Here is a 22,777-nt window from a genome sequence, read left to right as displayed (position 1 = left end):
CCTGAAAAATCATCTATTTACAATTCATATCTCTATAAAGTCTGAAGTTAAATAGGTACTCCTAAAAAGTGCAGTTTCTTACAAAAGATATCTAAGTTAGAGAGTCACCCGATTGCTAGGGGAAGTTCGTACAGCATTAAAAAATTACTTTGAAGAAGAGCATTATTAATACAAGGGAATATTTGCAAGAAATCAAGTATTTGAAGAACATATATGATGATTAAGATTTTTCACGGTAGATCATCTTATATATGCATGTTATCAAAAAGAAAAGGGCAGAAGATCAATGTCCAACCCTTCTGTTACACAATCACCAAGGGCAGAAAAACCAGGACGAGGTAATGGTCTCCATATAGAAATTGGTCTTCTTGGATCACAACATTTATCCCACCATATCCTTTCAAAGTGTGGAGTTGATATGTAATAGCTGCTAGATCGCGATAATGATCTTACGACGTCCCACCCAGAAGTGGTACTGCTGCTATCCGCTTGATTTATATACTGTTCTTTGACAACAGAAGCATTTGAACCATGACTTTTGCTGTAATAGAAGTTTGAATTGGGATTACGAAGAACAATCTGGTGCAAGTCAAAAATTTCTCCTTCCGAAGGGTACTCTAACGAATTATGAGCGTAGAATGTCCCAACAACATTATCAACATGCCAAATGGTCAATCCAGACATATTCCTGAACACAATATATGGGAGTAAGTCAGGCAAAAAACTATGTACATTACTGCATAGAGCGAAACACTAGAGAAAGTAGTACCCTTGATTAGATGATAGGTAATATGTACAGTCTGAGATATTGGCAGATGTAACAAGATCAGAACGGAGGCAATAAACAATGTGGTTTGGAGGCGGCTGGTTTCCAACATGGGCAACGCATCCCACTGCAGAGTAGCCTGGTGGTGGAATTGGCATCCAGATGGAGCACTCATTGCTGTTATAATTATTGGATGATTGAGTTTGTCCACCCAACTCACGAGAGGCAGAGAGCACAGCGACGAGCCGGAAACCAAGAGGCTTTCTTACACGGCCATAGGTGTTACTTACTGCAACAACCACCTGTGAAGGTGGTACAGGTCTGCAAAAGCATTTGAATATCAGGATAATGTAACAAACTAAAATAACAAGACAAGGGACATTTGAGGTAAGGTAACATAGTTAAACAAGATATATACATACCTACATACATATATATATATATATATATATATATATATATATGAGCCAGGCTGTTATACTATCGGTAGCACGGAGGCCTCCGTGCTACCAANATTCAATTTCCACTGTCCATTTTGACATAATTTATTTACTAAGTAATCGATGTCGAAAAAAACTAAAATTTTATTCCTAAGAACTTCATATACCCTAGATCATATTTAACGGTGTGGATCGTTAATTTGAACACCATAAGATCGAAAACAAGACTATAGTACCAGAGCTCCGGTACTATAGATAGTATAGTAGCCTAATTATAAATATATAGAACTAGGCTGGAATACTATCAATAGCACCAGTTTTTCTAGCCCTTGGATTGAGAAATGCGCGGTTAGGATGATATGGGCCCCCTAAGGTTGAGTGGGTGGTTGGTTAAATAGTATAATCTAACGGGTGAAAATAATCAAAGGGTTAATTCTAACGGTGGAAAACTCGATAGTACTATCCCAATCGGACTCTACAGAAATAGCACCAGTTTTTCTAGCCCTTGGATTTTGAAATGCGCGGTTAGGATGATGTGGGCTCCCTAGGGTTGAGTGGGTGGTTGGTTGAATAGTATAATCTAACGGGTAAAAATAATCAAAGGGTTAATTCTAACGGTGAAAAACTCGATAGCACCAAGTCCTTGGTGCTATCGATAATGTCCCAGTCGGACTCTACATATAGTATGTAGAGTCCGACTGGGACACTATCGATAGCACCAAGGACTTGGTGCTATATGTAGAGTCCGACTGGGACACTATGGATATCACCAAGGACTTGGTGCTATCGAGTTTTCCACCGTTAGAATTAACCCTTTGATTATTTTTACCCGTTAGATTATACTATTCAACCAACCACCCACCCACTCAACCCTAAGGGGCCCACATCATCCTAACCGCGCATTTCTCAATCCAAGGGCTAGAAAAACTAATAGCACCAATGACTTGGTGCTATTAACAGTATTCCAACCTAGTTCTATATATGGAGTTGAGCTAGAATACTATCGATAGCAAACGGGTTCCGTTGCCATCCATTTGTTTCGATGGAGTCTCCAAATCGACGATCGGCACCATTGAATATACCACTTGAAGTGTTTAGAAATCAAATTTCATACATTTTCGATATTGTTCTCTTATCCATCGAGTGGACACAAAAATGAACGGCTGAAAATGAATATTCTTTAAAAAATGATGATAGGAGTCTTGTAATTAAGATCAAGAGTATAGATCTTGTTTTAAATAGTTTAAAGAATTTTCTAACAAAAATTCAATTGATTTGGATATCTTTACGCCGTTAAACGAGAAAACGCATCATATCGATCATTAAAATTACAAATTTTGAAACCCTTTGATCATTAGTCAAATGATGTCAAAAAGATTTGAAATTTGATTTCTAAACACTTCAAGTGATATAGATCATGTTCAACGGTGCCGATCGTCGATTTGGAGGCTCTATCATCGAAAACAAATGGGTGGCAACGGATCTCATTTGCTATCGATAGCATTCTAGCTCAACTCTATATATATATATGAGCCAGGCTGTTATACTATCGGTAGCACGGAGGCCTCCGTGCTACCAAGTTGTTTTCAATGATGCAGCTTCCAAATCGACGATCGGTTCCGTTAGACTTGATCTACACTATAAAAAGTATTTGGAAACTAAATTTCATAATTTTTCGGCCTCATTTACCAATCAAACGAGTAGTCTAAAAATGAACGGCTGAAAATAAAAATCTCATAAAAAATGATGATAAAAGACTTTAATTTAAGATCATAGGTACTGATCTTACTCTAAATAGTGAAAAGAATTTTCTATAAAAATTTTATCAGATTTGGATTGTTTTACACCGTTAAATTCACAAACGCATCACATCTCCATTAAAATTGTCTATTTTGCGACCTTTTGATCACTAGCCAAATGATGTCAAAAAATTATGAAATTTAGTTTCCAAATACTTATAATAGTGTAGATTAAGTCTAACGGAGCCGATCGTCGATTTAGAAGCCGCATCATTGAAAACAACTTGGTAGCACGGAGGCCTTCGTGCTACTGATAGTATACCAGCCTAGCTCTATATATATATATAAAGAGAGAGAGAGAGAGTCCGGCTACTATACTCTTATGAGTATGGTCGCCTTCGTACTTATAAGTCGTTTTCGATGATAGAGCTTCCGAATTGACGATCCATATCGTTAAATATTATTTAGAGCATTTAAAACTTCTAGAAATCAAATTTTATAAATTTTTTACATCATTTACCTTATGATCAAAAGATCTCAAAATTGACAATTTTTAACAGTCGATATGGGATACTAGCTAGTTTAAAGGTGTAAAGGAATTGTAATCGGTTGAATTTTTGATAGAAAATTCTATTTACTATCTAGATAAAGATCAATAACTCCGATGTTAAATTAAAGGATCCGATCATCCATTTTTAGGACGTCGTTCTATTTTGGCCTTTCATTTATGATTGCTTGATGGACTTTATTATGATGTCGAAAAAATATGAAATTTATTTTCTAGAAGTTTCAAATACTCTAGATCATATTTAACGGAGTGGATCGTCGATTCAGAAGCTCCATCGTCGAAAATAACTTAGGAGTACAAAGGGCTCTATACTCATAAGAGTATAGTAGCCATTCTCTCTCTCTCTCTCTCTCTCTCTCTCCCTCTCTCTCTATATGTATACCCATATATATATATATAGATAGAGAGGGTAGGTCTTGTGTTCTATTAGGAGCACGGAGGCCTCCGTGCTCCTAAACCGTTTTCGATGATGTAACTTCCGAATCAACGATCGGCTCCGTTAGACTTGATATATTGTATTTGAACTATCTAGAAAATAAATTTTGCGATTTTTCGATATCATTTACCTAGTGGATGTAGCACTAAAATTTTCGATCAAAGATATTGATCTTGTTGTTGATAGTATAAAATATATTCAATCAAAATTTTGTCTGATTTGAATACTTCTATATCGTTAAATTTGCAAACGGCAAACATCAACCATTAAATATTGTTGATTTTGAATCCTTTTGATCACTAGGTAAATGATATCGAAAATCCGCAAACATTATTTTCTAAATACTTCAAATACGCTAGATCAAGTCTAACGGAGCTGATCGTCAATTCGAAAGTCCCATCATCTAAAACGGCTTAGGAGCACGGAAGCCTTCGTACTCCTAATAGCACACAAGTCCTACTCAACATATATATATATACATATTTATATATATATAGTCAAAGAGGTATATCTAACGGCGGAAAACTTACAAGCACCAAGTGCTTGGTGCTTTTAAAAGCCCCATAGCTGGACTCTCTCTCTCTCTCTCTCTCTCTCTCTATATATATATATATATATATATACACACACACACACATATATATAGTCCAATTATGGTGGCTTCTAGTTTTTTAACTCTTGGATCAGCCCCTTTGACTATTTCTAACCCTTGGATTAATATTACCCTAGAGGGACCCCTATAATCCCAACCCTAAAATTCTTGATCTAAGGGCAAAAAAGTCGGAAGCACCAACTCTTATATGTTTCCGAAAGCATAGTAGCTCTACACTATATACACACACATATGTGTGTGTGTATACACAGAGTAGGGCTACTATACTCTTATGAGTATAGAGTCTTTCGTACTCATAAATCATTTTCAATAATAGAGCTTCTGAATGGATGATCCATACCGTTAAACAATATCTAGAGAATTTGAAACTTCTAGAAATCAAATTTCATAATTATTTGAAATTATAATAAAGTCTATCAAGCGGGCATAAAACGAATGGTCAAAATCAAACACCCTCCCAAAATTAGAGGATCGAATTCATCAATTTAGGATCGAAGTTATTGATCTTTATCTAGATGGTGAATAGAATTTTCTATCAAAACTTCAACTGATTATGATTCTTTTACACAGTTAAACTTGCAACTATTCCATACCGGCTGTTAAAAGTTGTCAATTTTGAGATCTTTTGATTGTAAGGTAAATGATGTAAAAAAATTATAAAATTTAGTTTCTACAAGTTTTAAATGCTCTAGTTAATATTTAACAGTATGGATTGTCGATTTGGAAGCTCTATTATCGAAAACGAAGCTTTTTTTGCATTTAGTCTCCTTGAAACTTTTTTTTAACAAATGCCCCTACAAAATTTATATTTGCATATATGACCCTCTTTTGCCATGAGAGCACCATGTTGGCATTTTTAAGTTGAACACGGTGATTGAATCATCGTGTTCATATCCATATTCTAGTTCCTTTTTTTAAACTTAGGAGTGATAAGAAGTACAAAAAGAAACACGGGAATCCAATTACTGTGTTAAAAAACAATGATTGAATCAACGTGTTCAACTTAAAACCACCACCTACGCGCTTGCGTGGCAGGGAGATGGCTATTTATGCAAATATAAATTTGTTAGGCTCATTTGTAAAAAATAGTTTTGAAGGGGCAAAATGTAAAGAAAAGCCCTCGAAAACGACTTAGTGTACGAAGGCGATCATACTCATAAGAGTATAGCAGTCGGACTCTATACATAGATATACACACATATGCACACATATGTATATATGTGTGTATATATGTGTGTATACACACATATATATATGTGTGTGTGTGTATATACATATGTATATACACACATATATACAAAAAATATATATATACACACAGAATTGAGCTCCTATATTTTTAAGAACACCAAGTCATTGGTGCTTGCGGGTTTTCAGCCTTTGGATAAAGATTTGTAGGGTTAGAATAATAGTGGTCCCCTAGGGTTGAGTGGGTGGTTGTTGGAATAGTATGATATAAGGGGTGGAATTGGTCAAAGGGATACATCTGATAGTGAAAAACTTGCAAGCACTAAGTGCTTGGTGCTTTTAAAAGAACAATAGCTGGACTCTATAAATATACACACACACACATATACATATATATATATATATATATAGAGAGAGAGAGAGAGAGTAGGGCTATTGTGTCTGTGCCATTAAGAGCACAACAGCCTTTGTGCTCCTAATTTCTCCCCAATTTCTCTTCTTTCTCTCACCCTAACCACCTATCAAAATTGATGGATGGTTAGGAAGTTAGGAGCACAAGGGCTGCTGTACTTCTAATAGCACAGTAGCCCTGCTCTCGCTCTCGCTCTCTCTCTCTCTCTCTATATATATATATATATGTATGTATGTGTGTGTGTGTGTGTGTGGGGCACTGAAGAAGAGGGAAAACTTATTCAATTGAGGAGATTTCCTCACGATTTGACCATTTAAAAACATGGCGAATTCACGTAAACCAACACCTACCCTGATGTATTTTTCATTGAACTCTCATGATCAAAGATAATGACGAATTTGAGCAGCTAGAAAAACTGCTAGCTTTAAGTTATCCACAAATAAAGGTTTCAAATGCAAGAACATCAACGAGATAATTGTTTAGGTATGCTTTACAAATGCATTACTACAATATATAAAAGATAACATCTGCTGGAACCTATGAGATCGAGAAAAATTAGAAGATGAAATGTATTAGCCCTCAGAAGAAGTTGGGTTTCTGCCCACCTTGATGTCACACAATCACCCAATATAGCATAATTGGGAGAAGCTTGAGGCCTCCAAAAGGTGAGACTGTATCCAGGTAGTTCTCCTGCATTAATGGGACTAATTAAAACAAAAGGAGAGAAGCATAAAAGAAATATTACCAGAAAGTTAAGAGAAAAGTGCAACCGCACAATTTACTAGGCAGAGACAACAGTGACCTTTTGGTGATACCCAAACTCGCTTGAAGTTGGTGCAAGAAGTCAGTGGATTGATATTGCCAAATTGTAATGCTGCGAGAGCCTGATTTTGCAACTTAAGTAAGAGCGAAACAATAGCAAGAGAAAGGTGGATGCATACGTCAGTAGTTGCCAATGAAACATTTGTCTTGTCCTTAACTGAAGTATATCCTCCTGAAATATCAACTGGCTCAAGAACAACCAGACCTGAACCAGCCTCAATTGTGAGATCTTTTACAATAGAGCGAGCCCATATGTCATTTTCCTTCGAAGCATACCTATCTCAAATTTATAAAGCATAAGACACATGCAAAGGATAGTATGGAAGAATCAACTGCAAAAATAAAGATAAAAAAAAGAAATTACAATTTAATGGCAACTATAACCAGTTAAGATGAGATAAAGTACAAACATGAAACTGAAATCCATCTTAGCACGAAGAAGCTTCTCTATCTGCAAGGAATCATCCGTCGACAATTTAGAACTGTCATAGAAGGTAAATTCAGGGGATAGAACCTGGATAGAGTTCAGAGAAAGAGATCACAAGTTATATATTGGAGTAAGTTCCTGGAAAATAACTAATTGAACATGCTTACCTGATGAAGGTATGTTCAGAATAAAAAAAAACTTGTTTTAAGGATAAAACATTTTATAATTAAACTCCTATACTTGAGAATTGATATTGACGCCACAAGCTGATAGCTAATGGATAAACATAATGTTCAAATTCGATGGTAGGGCATCAGGATTGGCAATCCGCACCATTAAACCTGAAGAAAGTGGAGGTTGTTCTGACGAAAGACGAAGAGAATATGATAGAAAAGAGAAGCACGGTGGTGGCAGAGGGGGCGTTTTTGGTAGAGATGAGGGACAGAGAGGAGCCACTGGAGGAGGTGCTGGTTTAGATGGAGGATGAAGAGGACAAGGAAGATGTGGATGGGGACAAAGAGGTGCAACTAGTGGTGATGTTGGTAGTGGTGCTAGAGAGAAGGATGAAAACTGGAATCACGGGATAATTTAATCATTGCAAACCCTCTTCAACATTGTAAGCCCTGGAATAATTTCAAATAACTAGGAAGGTAATAGTAGATATTTCAAGTCCAGATTGGCAAAGTGAAAATCATGATAAGTTCAGGATGGTTTTCTGCACTTTGGCTTATTCCCATATGTATTGTTTTTGCATAGTTTTCTACTCAAGTAATGGAGTAATTCCTATTTTCAACAATTTTAGTTAAAAAAAAAGAAAGACATAATAGATTATTTAGAAGTAAGGATTAAACTTCAGGAAGAACCAAATCTCCACAAATTAACCCTCAATTTCATTGAGACCTTTGATGCAACTGAAAATATGTCACTTACAGTGAATAGTTCTAAAATATCAATACCGGTTATTTATCACTAGTTTCGTCAAATTTTTGTGAAACAAGGTTTCACTAAAACTAAAGGTTACTATTGAGAAATCAATCTTGCCCAATCTATCCCTCAAACTAAGCCATTTCAATGCATCAATGCTAGGCTACAAGGGTTTGGAAAGGAAATTCTAGCTCATTTTCTTAAATAAATTTGCGTTTGGGTTGTGCTGACAAGGTCTCAACACTGTGTTTGAACCATGCTGATACCCTATTTGTGCGGTACATTCTGCCCCACGCACCCGGCAAAAGCAGCATGCTCAATCATTGGATCTAAGTATGTAACATAAACCTAAGTGGCAGAGTCAGACCTTGTATCTAATCTAAAACCAAATAAAACAGAATAGATGTATTGCTCCTCGTTAGCCTTACACTGAACGCTAGGGTACAAGGGTTTGGAAAGGAAATTCTAGCTCATTTTCTTAAATAAATTTGCGTTTGGGTTGTGCTGACAAGGTCTCAACACTGTGTTTGAACCATGCTGATACCCTGTTTGTGCGGTACATTCCGCCCCACGCACCCGGCAAAAGCAGCATGCTCGATCATTGGATCTAAGTATGTAACATAAACCTAAGTGGCAGAGTCAGACCTTGTATCTAATCTAAACCCAAATAAAACAGAATAGATGTATTGCTCCTCGTTAGCCTTACACTGAACATCTGATTTATGGCATAACATAAAGAAATAATCTACCTGAGCTTCAAAGGTAACACTGAACATCTGATTTGAAGGAGCACCAACAACTGTTTCATGAGGATTTGTTTCCTTTTTGCTTTCATCATACTGCACCATATCGTTGTCATCCATCTTTGAAGCAAAACTATCTAATAATGAAATCTCAACACCATCTTCTGTGGACACTGAGTAGCTGCTACCGTTGCTCAAATATGTACATTTCCTCAATATTGCTCCATTCTGATATGTGTTGTGTTACACAAGAACAAAAGAGATAGTTGGATCAGATAATACATAAAATACAAATTGCAGGCAATAAATTCCTTCACACCAAATAGGTAAAGAGAAAATATAAGTATAACTAATTCGTGCCAACCGTTTGTTCTCCCAGGATTTATTCACCAGAAAAGGATATAGCTATATGAAAGAAAATACGTTATTGAGAAATTATAGAGAGAATAGGACGCCAACAAAATTTGGTCTCGAGAAGAAACTTATGTTTGCATAGTACTGTTTATGCTTTTTACAGTTAAATATTCAGATGAAAGACACAAATCGGCAGCTTATATTGGTTCAGTAGTGACTCTCAAAACTAGTTCAACCTTCCTGTTTATCAGGATGAACTTGTTTTGGGTTGAAGCCTTGGGTCTGCACTTGCAAACAGAATGGCATATGACACTGCATGTCAGCGTGTGCTTCCTTGTTTTAAGGGCGCACATCTTTGTAACCGACTTGATACATGCAATGTAAACCGCAGCCTCTTCCAGAAACAAAAGGCCCAACAGGAGAATGTGTGGCCACCCCTTGCTGAATGCAGCTTCCCAGCACCCCCCCAACAGGGCAGAAGAAATGGTTTATTGTTCAAAGGTTTACTTTTAGCATCTTCTTTAGAACGTAAAGATATTGCCTATTTGTTTTAAGAAGCAAAATATAGTTCCCTAAACATGCTTTCTGCATTTATAGAGGAACACTTGAAGCTTCTAATATAGATAAAAGTCATAAGAAAAATGGTATCATCTGGAGCACATTTAGCATTTATACTGTGAGATTTTTAAGACTATGATCTGACATTAAAGTAACAAATCATAAATCCATATCAGCAATCTTGACAACTGAACAGAAGTAGGGAGTGGATCTAATCACTAAACAGATGTAATCCTTCATTTTACATTTGGCAATATGACAAATTACTAGTGCTACAAGGTAGCCTTGGTAATGCAAGAAATCAGCTAAAGAAAGCCGGGGACAATGCCCAGCAGAGCACTCTGCGGTTTCACCAAAAACAGTCCTACTAGTTGTGGTATTAAGTAGAAATTTTTTTTCTTTTCTAGAATCTTCTCAGACCATTAAAGAGAAAGAATCAGATTATTATGGCTATTGGCAGGAAGCATTAGAATTATCAAGATAAAGAATCCATGGTTCATTACTCACTATCTTTTTAGTCATTATTTGGTCGCTCATCTTGTTAATACAGAAGTGTCAGCAACTCTTCTAAGTGAAATGACTAGCAGTTATATCAGCAGACAAAATAGAAGATTATTTTCAACAAAAAATTTGACTATAGTTTGTAAATATAGGCCGAAACATGTTTTCCCATATTCTGTTTTGAAATGTCATGTGAACCAAAGAGCACCGTTTGCAAATACAAAGAAGAAAATTAAAGCTGTGTAAATACAAAATATAACAATAAGAAAGAGAGATACACAATGAACTGAATAACTAAACAGTATCAAGGTGTAGATTGCTAAACAGTATCAAGGGGTAGATCAGTAGGTAGAATAACTATGTACCTCAATTTTCACATTTTTGAAGCGTAACTTCTTTCCATGCCCAATCATGATAAGTGCTCCAGAATATGATTGTCCTTCACTATCAAACTCCTCACTTAATGATATTGTACCTCCACATCCATCATAAATGAACTCATCAATTCCCCAACCATCCACAATTAATTGTCTTCTTGGTGAAAGGCGAACAACATCCTCTCTCTGCATGTAAACTGGCTCAGAAAGTATTATGTCATCAGAATTCATTAAAGGATCATTCTTCGGGTCCATGGTTTCCTCCCTGCCTGTTACTGTGCCTAAGGAAGGCACAAAATATTCAGCAACAGCAAGAAGGAAGTCTAGAACAACAAGAACACGCGGCTGTTGAATCCTTATAACAAAGGACTGGAAAGAAGAGCGCCATCGATAATCCATTATCAACATCGTCAGGTTAGAAGCATCAATATCAGTAGCAGTTTCTAAGCCAGAAGAAGCAGAGATATCACATATGCCCGGCTTGGAAATATCAGTATAAGTTCCAAGCATCAAGCGCATCTCCAGCTTTGTATCAGGACGTATATCCAATACAGAGAATCTTGGAATAGACAAATAGAGGTCCATTTCAGACAGTGAGGTAGTTCTGTAAGAAACCCAAACACCTTCTAGCTGCAAAAGGACATAATGCCAGCAAGCAATTAATATTTGGCAATATTCTATCAAATTTCTAATATACAGCCTATTTAGCCTGGCTAGGGCTTCCACTGGTAAGTAAAGCCACTAGGGGGGAAAAAAGAAATAACAAAATTTTCAATTGGTATCATCCCAAAGAACTTCCTGCCACAAAAGAAGGAAAAGCTCCATTTGAAGCAATGCACTGGGGGTTCAAAAAATCATTTCCGCTTTGTACAACAGCAAAAGTCCTAAGCTTTTGTTTGTCAAAGATCTAGCAACTGCCTTTTCAACTAGATAAGTTTTCTTTTCAGAAAATTTAGAAACAATCAGGATATTGTCGTCAACAACACAAGAAAATATAGCATACTGCAGCATTATGCAAAAAGAAAATACAACTCATTATGTTGAATAAGCGGCTGTAATTTTTCAGAATAAGCACTACTCACAGCAATCTCAGCCAACGGAGACTCTGCATCGGGGCCATTGCAAAGTTCTAGCAAGGCATATTGAATCTCAACAGCCAGGACAAAAACAGTTCGTGAAAGCAATATCTGACTGTTATGATTGACCTTTTCAGCAATCAAACGAATCGAATCCTTTGTTCCATTTACATTTCCACGAAAACTTGGAGGAAGATTAGGCATTTCTGATAAGTTCATGGAAATACAATTTATTATAACATTGTATTCCTTGTCAGACATGACACCATGTAGCAAACCAACCTGCAAAATACACAAAGCCATATAGAAGTCAACCATTTCATGACAGTTTGAGTTGCCAAATGAGAGGATTTGCATGATTAATCGAACTATTTACAAAGTAAGCCAGTTTCATTGTGAATATCAGAATAAAGCGTTGCAACAGTTGCTTGATGAAGAATTCAAGAATCCCAAACTCTATTTTCAGCATTCTTTATCTTCAGAAAGGATAAAATATTAGCTAAGTTGAAAGGAACTCTGAATTTTGTAATAAGGGCAAAGAAAACTGAGAAACAAGTATTTAACTGCCGTGGTATGGGGTCGTGCCGAAAACTTGCTAGCATATTTTAATTGTTTATTAAAATATTTGAAGCATCAAGAGACTATCTTGCAACATCACATTTGACTCTTGCTAGATATTTGAAGCAAGGGCCTCATGAAAGATCACCTTGACAATACTTTTGTCACGCTAGGGGGAAAAAACAACAATCTCCCAACTTAGAGGTAAAGAATTATACTGGTACAAGATAGTAGAAGCAAAAAAGAAGACGTAAAATAGTTCCAAACTTCCAATCTTCTAAACTATGGTATCCAACAGGAATATATTCTCATTCCAATCCAGGGCAAACAGAAGCAAGCAACTAGGGAGTTAAGATATCTCCTTGAGCATGAAGCTAAGTAAGACACTGTTGAGCTGCGAAGTGTTTCCCCCCCCAACATGAATTGATTAGGCAATTAAACCATATAAAAGTTCAGCAACCACATAATTTTGATTAGAATAAATAATACTATGTCATTAAGCAATTGCTACCAAGGATTAAAGTGTCGTGGCACGGGGGAGTGCCGTTGTTTGCCTGGCACGATACTGCACAAGCACGCTGTCGTGTCGACACGTGATACGCTTGCGTGCCGATGGATACGCATGACCTCCTAATGACACGCTTTGGCACGAGCTTATTTTAGCTTTTTTGGTCTCAGTAAGCTCTTATAATATTATTTTGATAGGTTTAGTCAAATAATTATGAATAGTGGCTATGAATAGCTTACTATGCTCATCAATTAACATACTGGTAAGCTTTTTTATATGTAAAATACAACTATATCTCATAAAGAATCTATAGATATATTAAAAGTTGAGTTCTCGGAGGGATCCACGTGGTAGCGTGGGCAGGCGCGGCGCGGGCGCTCGCGAGGGGTGCGGGCGGGCGGGAGCGAGGGTCACGCTCGGGCGCGAGCAAGCGGGGTGGGATTTTTTTTTTCCTCTAATTCTCCTCTCTCCCTCCCTCCCCCTCTCTCTCTCTCTCTCTCTCTCTCTCTCTCTCTCTCGACAGTGGGGCATTTTTTTTTACCAACTCATTCCTCTCATTTTCTCCTAAAATTTAAATTATATAATCTATAATTTTTTACACATAACTTTTTATATAACTAAAATTACATATATTAAATATAAATTTTAATTTCATAATATTTATCACTTAAAAATAAGTTGTATAATAAAAAATAAAAGAGAGATTGATAGAGTTTAATTTAATTACTTACTTTAATAAATTTAAAATTACGAGAATTGTATAAAATATATTAACTGAATGTGTAAAAATAAATGACGCATTCAAAATTTAAAGTCAAAATATCGTTGATCGTCTCAAATCAAATAAATTAAAAAATTTTGAAAAGTAAAATAATCAATTCAAAATGATCCATTTGGTTTTAATATTAAACTTCAATACTATATTTATAGTTTTATAAGCAATCAACTTTACATTCAGAATCTTCTAGAATATTCAAAAAGGGACACAATGTTTTAGATTTTAAATGTTAATTAGTTGCAATTTCTGACTCAAATTATGAGACATGATATTTTAATTCTCAACTCTTACTGCTGCTATAAATATAATTCTTCTTATAGCTTTTTTCTTCTTTTTTTAAAATACTTCTTAAATTTTAACTGTAGTAGCTGTTGTTTCATCCTAAATTTCTTTATTTGTATTTTTTTGATTCTTCGACTCTTTTTTTTCATTATTTTTTATTTTAAAATCTAAATCATTAAATAGAATTTAAATTATTAACTTCGTAGGTTATATATGTTAAATTAAGTTTTGATATCAAAATATTTATCATCTAATAAAAGTTGTGGCGTATAGAATGTTACTATATATATCATGTGCATGCAAGAAAATTTTTTTTTTCCAATCAATTTTAATAAGGTAAAGACATCATCATCTTTTCGGCAATTTGAAATACGTTCCCCAATTTTAACTTTTTAGTTAAAAAAGTTATTTATAGAACAGTTTTCAAAACTATTAAATTTGATTAATTTTTAAATAAAATTGTTAAAATAATGTAACTATTCAAAATTAAGAAAATATTAATACAAAAGTTATTTTTTGTAATGTACATAACACTATTTTATAATTTTTTTATTTAGTTATAATTTTTTTATCTTAAAATTTTAATAATTATCTATAGATATATTAATTTGACAGTTGGGTCACATCAGAAGCCCTCGGAGTGACAAGTGTCCTCTTTCCTCTCCCTCCTCTACTTCAACAATATTGCATGCACCTGGTCTATTAAAATATCACATACACCAAGCCTCTTTTTATTGTTAATATTTTAAAATCCATAAGATTCCATCACATCACAAAAATCTTTAATACTAATTATCAGATATTCTATCAATCATCTGATATGCTTTTATGGTGTATGAAATATTAGTATAAATTAGGTGCAAGTAAAGATTTCTCCTCTTTTTCTTGGAATTATGAATGCACTCTATTAAGCATTCTCTATACCAGATGTATATAAGAACATACACCAAATACTTAAAACATTTAATAGAAATTTCAAAATTTAATTAAGTAAGCATATTTAAATTATTAGACTTTGTAATTTAGATATATTTAATTAAGTTTCGATATTAGAAAATAGTCCTTTAATATAAGTTGTGATGTAGGGTGTGTCAATATACACCAGGTGCATATAATAATTTCTTCTTTCTCCAATCAATGTTAACAAGATAAGGATAACATCATATATTTGCAATTTAGAATAAATCCTCCAATTTTAACTTTTTAATTAAAAATTTATTTATAGAATAGCTACTAAAACTACTAAGTTTGATTGAATTTTTAGGTGAAGTTATTAGAATACTTTAACTCTACAAATACTGAAAAATATTAATCAAAAAAGATTAGCTTTATAATGTACAGAAGGCTATATGAATTTTTTTATTTTTTATTATATTTTTTAATTTTAAATTTTAAATAATTATATATGTTGATTGACTGAAATACTATCGATCCGCCACGAAGCGCGGGCCCTAAACTACTAAAAAATAAAATACAATAATAAAATTCACAAGTACAATAATTATTTAAATTTACATTTTTACAAAAAAGATGACTTCTTAGTTCCACATAGTTCATTACAATGGATTATATAGCATATTGTCATCTGCAGATACAAGATTTATTTGACAATTTAGTATAGATACTGCTAGTATTGTCAAATTAAATTGGCTATATAATCTACTATAATCAACTATATATCCTAATATATCTAATAATACTAAATCAAAATTATTTTATATTTATGCTAATTTACAAATTCTAGATTGGAATAAAACAGCTCAAGTAATTCTAGATTACATTAGTTTGTTCATAAGATTAGATTAGACTAAATCAAATTGGGAAACTTAAATATAAAATAGATTAGATTAGATTCGATATAAGATTAAATAAGGTAATTTTAAGTCAGAATTTTTAAAGTATTAATTTAGGTAATTTGGAATTAAGTAAATCAAATTTAATTAGTATATTCTACTATATTTAATACTCTAATAGATAATTCTAGATTAGATTTGATTAGGTTTCGTACTTATAAATTAGAATGGACAAATTTAAATATATGTTATATTAGATTCTAGATTAGATTAGATTTGACTAGATTTTGTAGATTAGATTAGGTAATTTTAGATTGGATTAGATTGGATTCTATAATAGATAAGATTGGAAACATTAGATAACTAAATTAAAGAAAAAGGAGAGAAGGAAATAACGAAATAAAAAAAACAAATTAGTGATAGAATAGTGTGATTTAGTTATCAACAACTCTGAAATCCTAAATAACAAATCATAACAAAAAAAAAAAAAAAACTCGGCACAATACGTACCGCGATACCCAACAGGAACCGCGGTACAGCACGGGGCGGCACTTTAATCCTTAATTGCTACGGCAGATACTTAAATCCTATATATCATAGCAACTTCTTCAATGCCAAGATATAAGACAGTTACCTGAACTTCGATAGACAGAGTTGGAACCTTTCGAAAGACATCTCGCAAACTACGTCGCACTTCAATATTGATGCCGTGGCCCTCTCGTATCATTAACTTCCCCAGAACACCATTGACTCCCACTGCCATGTTGATTCCATTTATCTGTTTGGAAATGATGCCAAAGGAATCTAAATTCAGAACAAAAGCAGGGTAAAAGGGAAATGCATGTTTCTAAACCCCATCTGGCATTTACCTCGGCATGAAGAATATCAAGATGTACAGCAGAAGGATCTTTCTCTTTACAACCATACCAACTGAAACTGTTCTGTACTTTTAGTTGTCCAAGATCAAGTTGCATATAACTACAAGAAAAAAAACCAGAGAACAAGGTATAGCTTCACAGTAGTATAAAAAGCCAGAAATAGTTAGCATACAGATATAAAATGAATATCCAATTGACGCAATACAAATCTGGATAAATCAAGAATAAAACTTTAAGTTCATAGATGAGTACTCTTCACTCATTGAGTTTTTGGGAATGACGATTATTGGAGTATCCAGGGAAAGATCAAACTTTATAGCTGCAGCACCATCTATCTCATATTTCTGAACCAACCATTCAAGACCTCCAACTTTGTCAACAAACTTGATTGCCTCTTCAGTGTGCGGGGAAGCAAGCTCCATAAAATATGAAGTAATCTGGAAATATTCAATTTTAGGATAGAATTTCGTATTCAAGCTAAAGCCCCTAAAGTCTAAAGATAAGTTGAACGAACAAGTTCATTGATTTGTACTTGACAAAATAGCCTAAAGTGTACTAATTTTTTCAGAAAGGACAAAACCTGGAAACTACTGATGGACGCACATACCTCCTGAACAAACCGATAAAGGAAAACAATACGCACTGCGGAAAGCCGTCCACTCAAACTGTAGTCGTACCCTTGATAATCATCATCTTCAACACTATATGACTGAAAGGTGAACTGGAATACAGACAGCAAAACAAAATTAACTCAAGATTAGTACAGATATCTAAATATTACTATGAAAGAATCATCACCCTTCACTTGAATATCAAATCAGCTCAAGCAATCAGAATTACTCAATCCTGCAATCCGATTTCTACTATTCTAAGAAATACACTAAGGGTCTGATTGGACGCATGAACATCTTGTTTGGCATATCATTTTGGTTTACTCAAGAAGAATGTACTGTAATAGATATGAAGTCTAATTAGACGTCTACAACGATATGCTATATTCGGCTTCCAAGTCATTTTCTTGGAATAAGATAAATCACCTCATAGGTGGATTGCTTGATCACACAAAATGGCTACCAAGACCTTGTAAGGGACAAAGTAAACTCGTATATGATAACCACCAAAAGAAAATCTTCATTGTGTGTAATACCCTAAATTTCAAAAGAAAAAGAGAGAGGGAGAAGAAACTAATCAAGATTTTCAGTCAAGTATCTAATTCGAAACGCAGGTGTCAGGTTTCGTAACTAAAACAGCAAACAGAGTGGGAAAAGGTTCTGTTTAAGAGCAACCTGTGAACTGGTTCCGGAGCACAACCTGGTTCAAAACATTCATAGAGATTCCAAAACCTTGGCAACTGAGTGTTGTGTGCGCAGTCAAGGAGGAGAGTAGTGTAAAACTCTAAATTGTGGAAGTTTAAGGGGTTGGCTGCAATTTTCCACCCTTTCCTTGTATAAAATGAAGCTAAGGGGTACCCTAGCTCTTCTTTTCCCCTATTTCCTCCCTCGAGCCCCTTTTCCGCCATTTTTTAAGTTCGTCGTGTGGGGTGAAGTGCGATACAGAGTGAGGACGCATGTTGGTTGGTCTACTTCAGCTCCAAGTTTTGCAATCTTGGAACATTAGAAAATGTAACATTTTGGAAAGATGAATAGTTGTAACTAAACTTAACGTTCATTGGGTTGTAACTAAACTTAACATTCGTTGTGGATGTAATGGAAATCTCAACATGTTTTATAAACATTAAATGCTTTTCGAAACTTAAATTCCTGTTTCATATCTCTGGTAAAATGTTTTACTATAAAGGTGCTTAGTGATCCGATGCCGTGCACGTACAGAAAAACACTGTTCGTGTGACGGCACGCACCTGGTTGGGCTTCGTCACCAGGGCATGACATTGCGCATAAGTTATTACTAGATAACTTATTTGGAAACCCAAATAAGCCCTCAGAAACACGGCAAATAGCACCCTGAAAAACACCAATTACATTACATACTAATCTCTCAGCAAAGAATAGCATAATCTCACTTTGACAGCCTTTTATTAGCAACCCTTTTTTGTTCTGTACATATATCCCGTTTATACATAGATAACCATCTTGGCTAAAATTGAAAGTAACCTAACTGATAACGATACCTTCAAGATTTAAGAATGTACATTAAGAAAATAACGCAAGCCAAAAATGTCCCTTAGTCACCCAATACACCTTTAAAGACTAAAGAGTTATCAACGCGCAAATTGCACTGAACGGATTTCATAATCACATATCAAACAAAATTGTTTAGCTTGGTGAGGGGATTATCTCACTGTTAAGATTAAGTTGAATAAGCCTGCATAGCATGTCAAGTAATTTGACAGTTTCATCATGCTCTGTCCATTTTAGTGTAAATAATGCAATTGCAGTTAGATATGAACATGGTTGGCCCAAAGGACAACTAATATGTTTAACTTCAACCTGCTCACTCAGACGTTCGAGAAAACATATTAAAAAAGTGGTGGCCTAACATTTCAACCAGAAAATTCAATTTTACAGAGAGGCGTACCTTGATGAGTGATTCGATTCCTTGGTTTCGTATATCACATAGCCAGCCCCAACGATGATCTGGCCCTAGGGACATATCACACAATCTCATATTTCCCAGTGTACCGTCAAGGGAAATAGAACTAGGGTGAACCTGTAGATGAATAGATCAATGGATGAAGAAGAAAAGATGATACTACTTTACATATACATTGAGATTATTTACTCTTTGCAGCAAACCTCATCTACAATCCGAAATAAGTTAACTGCCTAATATCCAAAAACAATATGAAAAATCTAACCTGATGTCACTGATGCCAAAAGATAACAGTAGAAGACTTATTTCCACTTAATTACATAAATGATTCCAAAAGTTCAGCTCTAGTTTAGATACTAAACTCCCTAAACACATCAAAATATTGCTACGACAACATTATAAACCTTCAACTAAATCTATTACCCAATATCCTTTACCCTCGAATGAAGTCAGAAAAAAGCAGCAACACACCATAACCTTAAACACTCAAACAGACAAAAGAAGAAAAAGGCATATAAAGGCAATGGAAAAATCCCCTGTGTAGTAACCAAAGGAACACAGATCAATACACCAAAACACCTCTACGATGTTCTGGCTAAAAGAACTCCTTACCTTCAAATCCAAGAGAAAACTTTCTTGCACAAACATTGCAAGTTGACAACCATCTTCCTTGTTAAGAAAGATGCAAACAGAATCAACATCCATTTTCAAGTTAAAAACAACCCGACCCTTTCCATAACCGAGCAAGCCTCTAACTAAAGCACGACCATTTTCTTCCTTCTCTGTGCCTGTAGAGTTGGGTTCGCAGGACATCATCTCACTTCCACTGCTCCCTCTTGAATTTACCATGCTTAAATCTAGGCCGAAGTCAATCAGAGCAACAAGAGTAGGCCTGTTACAGTAAAACTCTAGTGCAGACATGCGTATACTCATCTGGAACAAGAAAATTCAAAGGAAACCACTGTTAACATTAACAGATACAAAGCCAGAGCCCCATGGAAGGCATGGATAAGTAAGGAAGAACATTAGAATACTAGATATCCGTCTTAACAGTTTCCAACAGAATATATGATCATGTAAGGAAAAAAAAACTTCTGAATGGAAAAGATTATAAATTCTCCAATTACCTGCATATCAATATTATCATAGAGATGGGAATCTGGACGCCTAGTCAAAAATGTGAGAGATACAAAATCATTTACAGTATTGTCTCGCGCCTCATAGAATATGTCGCACTTCCGTTTCACCTCATCCCTATCATGACGTAATAAATCAGACTGACCAACTATAGCATCCACCTCACATGAGTCAGCAGGACTGTGCATCAAGTTGCGAGCCATGTCAAAGTTATGCAAATAGAAGCTTTGGTCGGTAGTGGGACTGAATTCGGGTAATGCATCCTTGAAACTATCATCATCTTCTACAGAGAAATTGCTGAGATCTTTTTCCAGATCAGGGGTAGAAGAACCACCAGTTCGATGTTCATCATTCATCACAGAGCATGCCATGTATTGTGGAGACATAGATATGCGTCCTTGTAACTCGTCTTTGATTTTCAACGAGTGCAGCTTTGTTTTCACAGTAAGATCACCAGAAGACTGAATGAGATTTACCTAAAGAAGAAATGAATATTGCAAAGTCAAGAATATAAATCATTTACCAGTTTGTAAAGAAATATAATGATATTGATCACTATTCAAAACCAAAGCACCACACACGTGTGCGCACATGAACATTATTAGCACTTATTAATGTACTTAGCATCAAAACTATAGGATAGACTGATTCTCAGACTGCCTGTATAGCTAATTGTCTCTTCCAAATGGCATATATACCAAACGAAAACTACAGGTTGTGAACAGCATACCTTTCAATGTATAATCACTTAATAAGTCAAATAGAAATAGAAATATAGAAAATTCCAAGTTATTCCACTATAAAAACAGGAAACAAGAAACGTTAGAAATAGTTCAATTTTTAATAGACTCAACTGTAGAGAACAAATGATTATCTGAAAAGTTCAAATGTTACAATATATACATACTTTCAGTATGAAAAAAAAAAAAAATTTGTGCAACATTTTACCACAAAAGAAAGCTATAAAAGAACCCACAAAATGGAAAAAGAAGTTGTTACGGTGTTGGCGCGACCCTATGCCACATGCCGACATGGCCTCATCATGGTATGGCATGGGCAATCCTTGGCAGTGTCTATTTTTCATATTAAAATCCGTCACTAGCTTATCACATATGTAGTTCCTGTAGAAGGGTCAAAGCAAGCATGCTAACCTTCCCTCCACCAGCTAGAAGTTCCAATATTAGAGTCTCTTCATCATTTCCACTACTTCTATCAACCTACAACACCAAGAAACAAACACACACTAATCAGAAAACAAATGTAATAGCAGTACTAAGCAAAGCAGACAGGCAATCATAGGAACAGAACCAAATTCTTTTGGTAAACTCAGCCGATGAAAAAATTATATCATACATTAAGGGGATATTTCCGTAGAAAGTATAAGCGAAGTTTCCGGAAATCATCTTACTTTCCCATATATAGACAGCTTTGTTTCTATAACACTGCCGTTGATAACAAGGTCTGCGGTTCCCAAATTACTACTTCGTCCTCCACTAGAGTCCGATCTACCAATGACTAATTCTCCAAGTATGTCCATTTTTGGAGGAGCCTGCAAGTAGCATCCGAGAAATATGTTGAGATGAAACAACACTAAATTAATACATGTTTTCATTTAAGAATAAATGAAGATAAGGAAGAATGGCCTACAGAAGCTCTATAAGTCGTTTGCACAAGCTCTTTAAGCCAAGCAGTCTTCTCTTCATCATTGTGGAATTCAATAATCAATGTACTAGTTGACTCCAAAGCCTACAAAAGAGAGTCAAATAGCATGCAGAAACTATCAAAAGATATGATCTACCCTACATAATAAAATTGCAAGATAATAACACACTTTACTGCACACAAAGAGCTGAGTATGATCACCATGTCATTATGGCTAGGCTTAGGAAAGTTCATTTGATTTTTAACAATATCTAATTTAAGTAACAATTTTGCAAAGCATAACGTAAATATAGAGGATTTTACCAGAGTATATATATACATATATACATATATATGTATATATGTATATGCTCCAACAGCCAATAAGTGGAATGATAGAAAATAACAAACACTTGTGCAATGAAGATAGGCGAAGCCAAAGAAAAATAACAGCATATCTAGTTGTATACCAATTTCATAGAGTGTAAGTATGTTGGGTACAATTTACAATTTGAGTCCCACTTGTTCCAGATTTCAGTCTAAGATATTTTGTTAGGTAATAGAATCATAGTTAGCCTAATTCAGCACTATGAGTCAATTAAAATTTGCTGACATAATTTTCAGCTTGAATTGAATTTCCTACTTTCAGTCTTAGATGAATTCTCATCCACATCCTTCATGCTGGCCAGCTATTGCAGTTAAAAATCT

The 22,777-nt window shown here is 34.9% G+C and overlaps 1 protein-coding gene across 1 annotated transcript in view; it reads right to left on the bottom strand.

The window, feature by feature from the left end:
* LOC109726371 overlaps positions 1 to 22,777 on the bottom strand; it is an 83,326-nt gene that overhangs the window by 23,181 nt on the left and 37,368 nt on the right. The window contains exons 23-40 of the mRNA XM_020255912.1: positions 22,076 to 22,174; positions 21,837 to 21,977; positions 21,580 to 21,645; positions 20,419 to 20,904; positions 19,904 to 20,224; positions 19,277 to 19,408; positions 17,349 to 17,462; positions 16,994 to 17,178; positions 16,733 to 16,841; positions 16,498 to 16,641; positions 11,951 to 12,226; positions 10,857 to 11,498; positions 9,085 to 9,306; positions 7,395 to 7,498; positions 6,965 to 7,260; positions 6,768 to 6,852; positions 770 to 1,087; positions 296 to 688 (exon numbers count right to left, since the gene is read on the bottom strand). Of these exons, the coding sequence (XP_020111501.1) occupies positions 296 to 688; positions 770 to 1,087; positions 6,768 to 6,852; positions 6,965 to 7,260; positions 7,395 to 7,498; positions 9,085 to 9,306; positions 10,857 to 11,498; positions 11,951 to 12,226; positions 16,498 to 16,641; positions 16,733 to 16,841; positions 16,994 to 17,178; positions 17,349 to 17,462; positions 19,277 to 19,408; positions 19,904 to 20,224; positions 20,419 to 20,904; positions 21,580 to 21,645; positions 21,837 to 21,977; positions 22,076 to 22,174 (4,133 nt within the window). The remainder of the gene's footprint in view (positions 1 to 295; positions 689 to 769; positions 1,088 to 6,767; positions 6,853 to 6,964; positions 7,261 to 7,394; positions 7,499 to 9,084; positions 9,307 to 10,856; positions 11,499 to 11,950; positions 12,227 to 16,497; positions 16,642 to 16,732; positions 16,842 to 16,993; positions 17,179 to 17,348; positions 17,463 to 19,276; positions 19,409 to 19,903; positions 20,225 to 20,418; positions 20,905 to 21,579; positions 21,646 to 21,836; positions 21,978 to 22,075; positions 22,175 to 22,777) is intronic.

Source organism: Ananas comosus, linkage group 21 (genome assembly GCF_001540865.1).
Source record: "Ananas comosus cultivar F153 linkage group 21, ASM154086v1, whole genome shotgun sequence".
Taxonomy (NCBI): domain Eukaryota; kingdom Viridiplantae; phylum Streptophyta; class Magnoliopsida; order Poales; family Bromeliaceae; genus Ananas; species Ananas comosus.
This window is presented reverse-complemented; position numbering and strand designations above follow the sequence as displayed.